General features: G+C 35.8%; 1 protein-coding gene and 1 long non-coding RNA gene across 3 annotated transcripts in view; one reads left to right on the forward strand and one right to left on the reverse strand.

Annotated features, from left to right (window-relative positions):
- The window catches only part of LOC117175813, a 100,401-nt gene extending 90,125 nt beyond the window's left edge, over positions 1-10,276 (forward strand). Inside the window, exon 2 of the long non-coding RNA XR_004467539.1 lies at positions 9,147-10,276. This is a non-coding gene — a long non-coding RNA (uncharacterized LOC117175813). The remainder of the gene's footprint in view (positions 1-9,146) is intronic.
- The window catches only part of LOC117175811 (DTW domain-containing protein 2), a 217,397-nt gene that overhangs the window by 11,579 nt on the left and 193,971 nt on the right, over positions 1-11,847 (reverse strand). For both annotated transcript variants that reach the window (XM_033365563.1, XM_033365562.1), the window contains one exon: positions 9,490-9,692. In XM_033365563.1, the coding sequence (XP_033221454.1) occupies positions 9,490-9,692 (203 nt within the window). The remainder of the gene's footprint in view (positions 1-9,489; positions 9,693-11,847) is intronic.

The following is an 11,847-nucleotide window of genomic DNA, read 5'->3' on the forward strand; positions in this document are numbered from 1 at the left end:
AGGCCGGTCATGTATCTCGAGTTTGGGGAAAAAGCCAAGTAGAAAATTCTAAAGTCTCAATATTTGTCCTTTCTTGAAATTGTGTTTCGTTATGCAGATACTAGGAAATCCGGAAACGTACTTAAAGATAAGTAATTCATATCAATTTATTCTAATTTTACGATGAAAAAGACATTTTGAATCTAAATACTATAAATAACGCTGAGATTTTGAGGGGGGGGGGCGCTTTTTATTATAAATTCAAAGATTTAGGCCTAAAATAAAATAAATTAATATAATACATATAATACAACGCTACTGAAGACTGGTGACCCTCTCAGCATAAAAACAAAAACATAAATCCAAGACGACTGTCTCAGTTCCAGTTCTCCTCCCCCACCCCTCCCCCAACTATCACTTATTAAATGAATTTTGTAGGACGCACGTTATAACTACAATCTCCACCATATGACGAATTGCTACTTGACTTTGACATGGTTTCGACTCATAAAATAAACTTATTGCATAAAAATGGTAGTTGGGCGTATAATCTAAACAATGAATAATGGAGACGGTAAATCTAAAGGTCATATTTCATGCGACGAATGGAGACTGGTTGTTTCGAATTCTAGGGGGGTAAATAATCTGAAGGTAAAAGAATTGCGAGAAACTATGGATGTGAGGAAACTAGATATTTTATGTGTGCCTAAAACAAACAAAAAAGGGATGCGAAAGTAGAGAAAAAGAAAACGGCGTATTGAAAGGCGGATTTGAAATATGGTCAGGAGTAGATAGTGAATCACATGGTAGGAAAGGAGAAGGTCTGATTTTGAATGAAACAGCGAAGCAAAATATCGGAGATCATGATTTTGCATCTCATAGACTGCTGTGGGCTAGAATGAAAGTGGGAATCAGAAGATTATTTATCATAGCATGCTGCGCGCCAGTAGATAATGATCCCAGCGAAGTAGAAGACGCCTTCTGGGTCACTTTAAATGAAACAATAAATATTTGCGATCGTAGTGAAAGAATAATTCTGCTCGGAGATATGAATAGATGGGTAGGCATCCAAAATCAGGACACAGAAAAAATATTAGGTATTTTGTTGATCTAACAACACACTATAACGGAGATAAATTAATTGGCTTATGTTGAGAAAGGGGTCTGTTCATTACAAATAAATGGTTTCGGCATAAACTGATCCACATGTACATCTGGGCCAAAAGAAATAGCCACAGTATAATTGAATTTGTTGTTGCGGATAAAAGGCTAAGAGAGCTGATGAAAGAAACAAGGGTCATGAGGGGTTCTGAATACAATACTAATCATTATCTTCTGATCTCCAAAATTAACTTAGGTCGGGGATGGAGAAAAAAGAGAATCAAGAAAACAAAACAAACGCAAATTAAAATTGAGAATCTACAGAAACCGGATGTGCGAATAGATTTCCAAAATAAGATAATAGAAAAACATGGATAGGGCAACATAGGAGGAGCTCATAAAAACAAAGATATAGAGGGCACATGGTCAAAGTTCCGGGATATCATTGTTAGGTTTGCGATCGAAATGTGTGGTACCGCGGTTGTAGGAAGAATGCCTGGTGATGCGTGGTGGAATGATGAAACTCAGGCTGCCCAAAATGCAAAGCAAGGAGCATACAGGAAAACTTTGAACATCACAGGTGTGAGCGATGAGGAAAGATATATACGTATAAATGATTACAGGCACAAAAAGAGAATACTCAAAGGATTAATTAAGGAAAGTAAAGATAAAATTAGAGCAGAAGAAGAGAAGAAAATACAAAACGACTTTGAAGGAAGCAAAAAACTGCTTTATAAAAAATATAGTAATGGGGAAATGCTATATGAGTCAGACGGGATACCACACGCTTTCAGAGACTATTTTAGGGGACACTTCGGAAATGAAGCTATAGGACGCCACACGTGCGATGTTGAACACCATTCGTTAGAAAACTCAATTTAGAAAGTCTGTGTCACTGAGATTAGGGATATAATTAAGAACTTAAAAAACGGTACGTCTGCCGTGGTAGACAGTATTAACGCTAAAATGCTTGAACACGGTGACGAGTACATGCCATATAGACTATGCGAATTGATAAATTTATGTTTCGAGATGGAAGACGTCCCAGACGATTGGAAAAAAGCGATTATCGTACCAATATACAAAAGAAAGGGAGATCAAAGCTACTGCATTAGTTACAGAGAAATTAGCCTATTAAGTACCGTGAGTAAAATATACTCAAAAATAGTTATTCGTAGGATAATTAAAATAACAGTAGAAAATATTTGGGAAGCTCAAAATGGGTTTATGTCAGGAAGGTCATGTACGGATCAAGTATTTAGCTTAAGGCGAATCACAGAAAAAAGTTCGAAAGTAGGAAAAAAAGTTTTTTGTGCATTTGTTGACCTAGAAAAAGCTTTTGACAAGGTAGATAGAAGTAAACTTTGGGAAGTCCTGAAAGAGTATGGAGTCAATGGATGGCCCCTACAAGCTATAAAAACAATATATACGGGTAGAAACACGAGCTTAAGGGTGACTGTTTCGATATTATTCATGGAGTAAGACAAGGATGCTTTATGTCTTCATTGTTATTTATATCATTCATGGACAAGTACTTAAAAATTGCTCCTTTCGACGAAGCAGGTGTGGATCTCCAAACAGTAAGGGTACGTGGATTAGCGTTCGCAGATGATAAGGTTGTTATGTCAGAGTCAATCGAAGACTTCCAAAGAATGTTGAATAAACTTAATGCAAGCATGAAGAGCATGTGCCTAAAAATTAACGCAAATAAAACAAAAACTATGGTATTCGAAGGAAAGTGTGAGAAAACACTATGCAATATTTTATTAAATCAAGAGAGAATTGAACAAAATGATAAATTCGTATACCTTGGTAGCTTATTTGAGAGGGATGGGAAGGTAGATGAGGAATCAGATAGACGCATAAACGAAGGTAAGGAGGTTATTGGTAGAGCAGGGTTCCTTATCAGAAGTAAAAATATAGCAAATAAAGCTAAAATGACAATAAATAATTCTATATTTGTACCGACTGTACTATACGGTAGCGAAACATGGACCTATCGAGAAAATGATAAGAGTAAAATTAATGCAATTGGCATGAGATTCTTCCGCATAATATGTGGGAAAACTCTAATGGACAAAGTGGTTTGGGCATGTTGAGAGAATACCAAATGAACGTTTAACGAAACAAGTGTATCAAGGTAAAGTGAATGGCAGTGTGCCCAGAGACAGACCGCGGAAAGAATGGTTGAAATGTGTGAATGAGACCGCAGTTAGAAGAGACACAAGAAGCCACCGAAACACGAGAGCCTGCATAAAAAAATGCATGGACGTAAAAGAAGCTAGAGAAGTATGCCAGGACGGAAATTATGGAGGCAAATAGTTAATAAAAAGAGTGTCAGTAGCGTGAATGACGCTTGAAACAAAAGACTTTCGACACCAGTGTACCCACGTGGGGAACCATGCATAACGAATTTGTGAGGATCTTCACTTAGGGTGATTGCTAGAGAGATTGATCAGCAACCTGGTTCGGAGCAGTGTTGCGGAACGAACATGTTATTTACATTAGTAACTCGAGAATTCTGGATTAATCTGAAAATCCTCTATCTCTTCCACACATTACTCCTTTCCCCCACCGAGTGAGTCACGCCTACCCCGTAAGGGAAATGGCTTAATTGCTAGTCTCTTAATTGCTAGTCCCGAATAGTCCAAATTTACGTCCTGCAAATAATTCTGCGGCGTTCAACCGCGCGGACTTACTATGCCGAGATAGAAAATCACACATCGTCCAAATTTACATACACTTTTGTAGAATTAACGCACCAAGTAAATTTACCACCTCACGTAAACTTACTATGTCTCACACTAATCGAATAATTTCCATCATCAGACGGAGTGATTTTACAGTCGACTGCAAATTGAAGAATCTCCGTTTTATTTTTCAGATTGTAAAGTAAAGTGAAATTACATTAGATTGCAAATAAATATTGTAGTATCGTAAATTAATCAGGTTACATATTGTAAATTGAAAATACAATGCAAGTATAATTACTAGCTGATTGTAAATATCACCAAAGGTTTGTATGCAGTGTATGTAATATCGAGATCGTACAACCGATATATTGCTATATATATTGGCTGCGACGTTTTCTTGACGAAGTAATTCAATATCGTCCCAAAAAACATAGCGATCAATTTATATTTGCAGAAATGGGATTCTTGCCCAATTATCAAAGAATCCATTACGCCTGATAGAATGATGAAGTGCAAAGTGCGAAATTGAACGATCGGGTCAGTTTTATCAGACCATTAAGGTCACACCATCGCGGCGTGTTCGCGTTCGATATTTAGCAAAAAAATAAAATAAATTGTTCATAATGAAAGCGTCTATGTCCAATTCTCAAAACCCCACCGAGGAGGAATTCAAACAGTTTTACAGATAGAAAATGCAGAAGGGTGGCTCTAATTTCTTTGAAAATGGGAATGCGAGTGGGGAAACTTGTGATCTCAGTGCTGACCACATTCATCGTAGAAGGTTGCTGCATTCAGATACTCGAAACCTGCAGAACCGGCAAAACAGAAGAACAGCTGATGATTCTCCGAGTTAGTGAGGGTTACTCCAACCACTGATTTCAATACTGATGGAAGAAAAACGTCTTTGTGATGTGATTTTGGAGATATTGTTTAATATTTAAATAAATAAGAATAGCGTTGCTACCAACGACGGATAGAACACAACTGCGTCCATGATTTATCGAATTATAACGGATTTGATATAGGATATAGGTAATTATGAAATAGAAGGTAATAGCGCTATAGCCCTCGAGTAGTTAAATCGGATCAAGAGTATGCAAGAGTTACTTAAATGGCTATAAATTTTTGTCTTGGAAACTGCTAGAAATCATTTAGCAGGTGAGGCGCGTCACTGCCTTGGCGTAAAAATTACTATGCTGAAAAAATGGAGTCAGTTCGAAAGTGCCTTCAAGGTATCCTTTGCTACCGAAGATAGTACCACAATAACGAAGCAGACAAAGAAGAAAGGCGAATCCATTAGTTCGTATTTTCACAGTAAAGTCAAATCTGCTACACGTTTAGGTAGATTTTTCCAAAACTCAAGAGCAAGTTTTCGTACGATTATAATCGCGTGATATGTGATCCGCTATGGCAGCTCGTGATCAGATTTATCTCGATGACTTTCTGCACGATTTGTTGAAAGACGAGCGACTGGACGAACAGTGCTCTGACGGAATATGCAATCGAAAGGATAGTTATTGTTCAACGAATATATGTATTGAATCAGGATCCACCAGCAAACCTCCGAAATTAGAAAATTCAAAAAATGAATTAGACGGCAGGAGCCCAGATTGTCGACCATCGATGAAAAACGAATGTGGTGAATTTAAATGCTACAATTGCAATCGATTTATTCATCTTGCTAGAAATTGCCCGACAAGCCTGGAATACAGTGTGAACTAATAGCAGTGTTGGTGGAGTGAATATTATAACTACAGAATATTCTCACGCAGTTAAGAAAATTGTAATAGATGTGGCCGTTAACGCAATTTGGCTCAAAGCTCCAAATGATCGAGGCAGTTGTGACTGCAACATCAAACGTTAAATAGTGGACGAAGCAAGATTCGAAGTTTTACTCATAAAAACCGAAAAATTAAATTTTGTGTGAAAAATGGAATCCAGTGCTCTAAAACTCTTGAAATGCTGACAGTTGCATACGGTGAGTCTACTCTGAATAAGAAAAACGTGTATCAGTGGTACAAGCTGTTCCAAGAAGGCCGAGAGGATGTCGAAGACGAACCTCGCCCTGGACGTCCCAGCACGTCAACAACAGATGAAAGCGTTCAAGCAGTGGAAGAAATGGTGTTGAAAAATCGCTGAATTCCCACCAGAGAAGTTGCTGAAGATGTTAGCATATCGGTTGGCTCATGCCATGCTATCTTTTCGGAAGTTTTGGGCATGAGACGTGCGTCAGCGAAATTTGTTCCAAAACTGCTTAATTTTGATCAAAAGATCTATCGCATGACCATCGCCTAGAAAAGATTTTCTGACCAAAAGCAGCACCACAGTCATGCCTCAGCCTCCGTATTCATCGGATTTGGCCCCCAGTGACTTTTTTCTTTTCCCAAAACTGAAGAGAACTATGAAAGGACATCGATTTTCAACGATTGAGGAGATAAAAACTGCATCGCTGAAATAACTCAAGGCTATACACAAAATGATTATCAGAAGTGCTTCGATGATTGGAAAAAGCGTTGGCATAAGTGTATTATATCTGAGGGGGATTACTTTGAAGGGGACAACATAAATATTGAGGAATAAATAAATATTTTTTGAAAAAACCATAAAGTCACCTTATTTTTTGAACACACCTCGAATTCCTTAAGACTTTCAAGTAATTTCGAATGATTCTACAAACGTGATTATTATTGTAGATAATGTATAAGTGAATAGCATTCCAATCAGAATAGTTCCAGATGACTACCAAGTGTTTTACGAAATTTATACAAGATGGACAATACGATATTACAGGGACGTTCGACGAACCTAATTGCAGTGTGTTATAAGGACAGTAGTTATTTGATCCCTGTATTGAATTTCAGTAATCAGGACGTGATTATTCCAAAGGATAAGAAGATTGACTACGGATCTATCTTCGGAATGAGGAGCATCGATCAATCAACAGCGCAAGAGCCAATATTGCTGGAATAACTCAACGTGGGACAAGATCGCCCGTTTGCAGTGAAAGGCTAAACATAAGTGTAGTAATAATAAGCGTAAAAAATGGCAGATATTATAAAAGATTTTCGAGATGTAGGTATCGTAAAAGACACTTTCTGGCCATACGTGAGTCTGGTTTTTTTAGTTGCAAAAAAATAGACAAATAGCAATTTGTTCCTCGTACTAGATTTGGCTCAGTTCCCGTGTCTATGGAAGATAGAAAGAAAACTGCGTTCATTATGATCATATGAAACGGGACAATTCACGCGGTTGGTTTTTGGTCTGACTAATGCTACCTTTTATTTCTCAAAATTAATGCAGCAGGCTTTAGGACTTTTGAGAGATAAAGCGGGTGATTTCTACCTACATGACATCTTAATTCCTGTAAACAACTGTCCGGATTTAAAGAAACGGTTGATTCAAGTCCCTGAAGCATTGAAAAACGCAGATTTAGTCTTTAACTATAAAAGCGCGAATTTTTAAAGAAGGAAGTTCGTTATCTAACATTCGAAGTTTCAGACAAGGGCATTGTATGATCCTAAGAAAGAGAGAGAGAGAATTTCACACTGATGTAAGCTAACTCGGTTTAGGATCAATGTTGTTGCAAAAAGCGGACAGTAATAAATTCCACTTAGTTATGCTATCAATAGACGTACGAGCGAGCCAAAAAAGGAATTATCATTACAATTAGAGCTAATTGTATTTGTTTGGATGGTAGTTCGTCTCAGAATGTTGTTAATTAATATAGAATTCAAGATCGTAACTGATTATCAAGCAATAATCTACTTAAACATTAACAAAATCATGAACTCAGAGTGTTCGTTGGCATAACTTACTAACCGAATAGTTACATGAGATCGAACATGTGGTTAGTGAAGACAAAGAGGTTTTAATGTTTTTATATGTAAGCGAGTTTCAATTTCAGTGATGAAGGCTAAGGTTAGCAAGCAGCCTGGTACTCAGCGATTCATCCAAGTCATCGACCTTTTGCTATCAACCACATTAATTACAAAAGGTCGTTGGTGATGACGAGTCGGGGTAACAATCATGTCTTGGCGCTGATCGATAATCTATCAAAATTTATCATTCTGAAAGCTGTAACGAATATAAAAGTTATATGCATATGCATAAACATTCGCAGTAGTAGATATCGAGCGTCTAAAAAGGATTAATTTATTGGCTTGGAATGTTCTTCCGATACATCCTTGAACGTTGTTTATAATAACGAATCATGAGTGTATTCTAGTGCTACCCTGCAAGGCGTGAAAGAGGGGTTTATACCAAATATATACTTTAAATGCATCTCTGGTGTATTATTCGTAAATTGAGAATGGATCATGGACCCACAGAATGAATCTTTAAAAAACTAGGTTTTGGTAATAGCAAATTTGTGTTGCAAAGGATTTTCGAAACCAACTAGTTGAGATGGAGTCTTTCTCATCATTAATTATGTTAATATTATAAAAGTTGAGGGTATTCTTTTTTGAATTTCATGCGTGAATTGTGAAATATCATGAAATGAGTTAGGAATTCTAATGGTTTTATCAATCTGATCTTTAAAAATAATGAAAACGGCATATTAATATGTTTTATCAAATTGCAAATATGTGTTGTTCATTAAGCATTCAATGCCCTATTTAAACTTGTTCAATGGTGATGCGGTAACTTTTTAAATATTGGACTATCTTTTTCAATACTACCAAGAACAATATTTCAAGGAACATTGGTGGTAATAGAGGCAACATCTAATGAGAGCATAATGTGAATAGGATGGATTATAATTGTTTTAAGTTTGATTTTTAAGTAAATAGCGTTCTGATGAAATATTTAGGTTTAGACAAAGCAGATGCCGAAATATTGTTAAAAGTTTTTGGTAGTTTCTATACATCCATACACAAACTAAGTCCCCTTCCCTTTCCCTGTTCCATCTTCGCCTTGCCAGGTCCGTAGGTTTATACTTAGCCAAAGTGTTTGCCATGTTGTATGCAGAAGAGTCAATAATACTAACAGAAAATCTCAAACTATAGTTATTTTTATATATTTTTGGAAGGCCAGAAATTCTAACAATATTTGTGTGTTCAGTAATAAGATCCTTTCTTTTGATGTCATGACCTAAAAGTCCTTTTCATCTCCAGTTGTTAAGTTAATTCAAAGTTTTTTTAATACAAGTTTGACAGGGTTATTATCGAACATGTCGTAAGTGTACGGCTCATTTAACATTAAATCCATTTTCTTAGTGTAACTGACTTTTTAAGAACTACTGTGACGTCACCTTTGTCTGTTTTTGTAATAACGAGGCATTGATGTCTTTTGAGAAAAGTTTTAGTTACAGTTATGTTTAAATAGATTTATTCCTTTGTTGCTTCACTGACCCTTACTTTTCTTTTTTAACAGGAGGATGGGAATACTTCTTGATAGTTCTGTGTCAAAGCTGATTAGTACCGACCTACTGATCCAGGATTGACGGTAGACCCAAAATCTACTTTTGGAGACCTCTTCATTGGACTACATAATTTGACTTAGTGTACCTCATGACTAAGTCACTTTGGCAAAATACTATTCTAATATTTCAATCCACAGCCGTGATTTTTCGGGTGTCATCTTTTGTTCTTATTTTCAAATCGAAATTTCATTTCTGACGAGAACTGTTTCCTCTCTCTGTTGAGCAATTCTTAATTTGCCAAACTCACAAATTAAAACTGATTTTCTTAACAACATACGACACAAAAAATCTCACCTGCAAAGATGATGAAGAGGTCGAAGCATCTCTTCTAATATACAGGGTTTATTTTCTAGAAAAGAAAGAGCAATAGCTCCGGTTTCGAGAGTTGATAAGCATCCTTCATTAGGTTGTGTCCTAATAACGTATTGACTAGTTGGAACTCCAACTATTTTGCATGCTCGAAGAGAATTCAACACTGGACTGGCATGGTATATAGCCTGTAACAAATGAAATATTATTGAGAATTCCTAATTAGACTCTAAACCAATATCCCAAAGAAAATAGTCTTACAAATTGTTCTGAATATAGAGTGCATCAACTGCATTCTAATTCAATCCAGTATCGTATCTCTATTTCTTAGTAAATGAAGATAAGACGCTATAGCGTACTAAAGTTGTTTTGATACACTTTGTAATCAGAAATCTTTGTTAAAATAACGGAATTTCGGAAATAAGGTGGACAAATTATGCGCATTTATAAATTATAACATTTTTTGCATTCTGATCCAAACACCTAAAATCTATTGTTCGTTCATTTAAAGACATTGAATAAAAATATTTTTTACAAATAATAGTTCCGATGCAAAAAAATTCCGCAAGTAAAAAAGTATCAGTATAATAAACATTAGGGTAATTCATTTAAACTACGACTATTCTTAATATTTCGTCTCGTCCCCTAGTTTTGTTTCCAAACTTGTAGAAAATGGAAAATATGGAAAAAAGGCAACTTCTTCTTAATGTGTCGCTAATCGCGAAAATATGGCACTAACGGAACTTATAATACCTGTCCCTGTTCAGAATACTTTAGAGCATATGAATCGATCATAATTTTCGATATTGTTTTTAAATTGAATACAATCTTATGAGGTCCAAAAGAATTTCACATAAGTACTAATCAGGACTTTTACATAATAGTAAGGTTAATTAATCTCATTAAAAGATAACTTTTGAAAAAACATGAATGAATACGTTTTTAATTTCTACTTATTTTTCATTGTTTGAGCATTTGTAATTTGTTTAAGAAATTGACGTCTGGAAGAAGTTTCAAAATAGTTACACGTCCCGCGACTTTTACAATAATTACTATCATTTATAAAAAATGAATTATAATTATAAAATGTTCATATTCAATGAATAAAGAAATAAGTTGAAAGATCATATTTAAATATTATAAAACCTTTATATAATCCAATACGCAATTGTAAAGTCCAGATTTAAAAGAAACAACGCACTAGCCTAAATAATGTACGTCCCTTTTCGCTACACTAACACAACGACTACGCCCACCAGTCATGAACCCATCAAGCAATCACTAAGATAACTATACAAAACGACTATATTCTCAAATACCCTAAACCTAAAAATGCTTAAAGCTGCCTAACACATGTGTATTATTCTTACGCTTCTATCATGCACTCCTATGCATAAGGAACTAAAATCTTCATCTTAGAAACGACAACCATCGATATCATCATGAAAATTGTAAGCGAACATCCAGTACAAAAAAGTAGAGACAGAATCATTCTATTTTTAGAGATAGCCCCACAGAAACAAATAGTTAATTAGATTCTTCGAATTGAATGTACACCTTACTCATATACAGGGTATCACGCAAGTTATCCTTATCCTTCTAGGCGCGGCTAGAACAAAAAAAATGTAGTTAAAAAGTCGCATAAACTTTTTGGGTTCGATAAATATTTTGGGACTTGCAAAGTTTTGAAATGGTATTTAGGTGTGCCGCTCTTGTGACAGTGTGCGTGCATTGAGACTAGCGATAATCAGTACTTTCCCTCTAGCGCCAAGTTCACGACGTTCGAGGTATACAAGAAAAACCAAACCTAAATTCGCTCAACAAAATTCAAATATTTAAAAATTGATAAATAAAATTAATAAAGTGAATTATCCCAGCTCGAAGATTGTGTTGGAACGTCCCCAGGAAACCATCCCAACGGAATCATGTGTCTGAATTTGCCTCCAGGTGTATTAGGGATATTTTTACAATGCGTGCTTACGAGAATTTGAAAATTTCCATAATAGTCAAAGTCTTATGCTTTTTTATGGACCTAGTAACCTGAGATACGATTTTCCTAATAAAACACTATTTAACATATTTAATCACATTTAACACAACCATCAAATGGATTAGCCCCACTGATTTTTTAAATAGCTCAGTCAGCCAGGGGTTGTTGTTCTCACATCCCCAGGACACCACAACTATCGGGAAACATGCCTAGAATAACCTTCAGGTATATGGTGGATGTTTTTAAATCGCATTCTTACGAAAATCTGAACATTTCCATAATGGTAAAATTTATTATGATATTTTTATAAACGTAGTAAGCGGAAGACTGAAATTAATACTCCCCCCCCCCCC

The sequence above is a fragment of the Belonocnema kinseyi genome, chromosome 7, assembly GCF_010883055.1.
Source record: "Belonocnema kinseyi isolate 2016_QV_RU_SX_M_011 chromosome 7, B_treatae_v1, whole genome shotgun sequence".
Classification (NCBI taxonomy): domain Eukaryota; kingdom Metazoa; phylum Arthropoda; class Insecta; order Hymenoptera; family Cynipidae; genus Belonocnema; species Belonocnema kinseyi.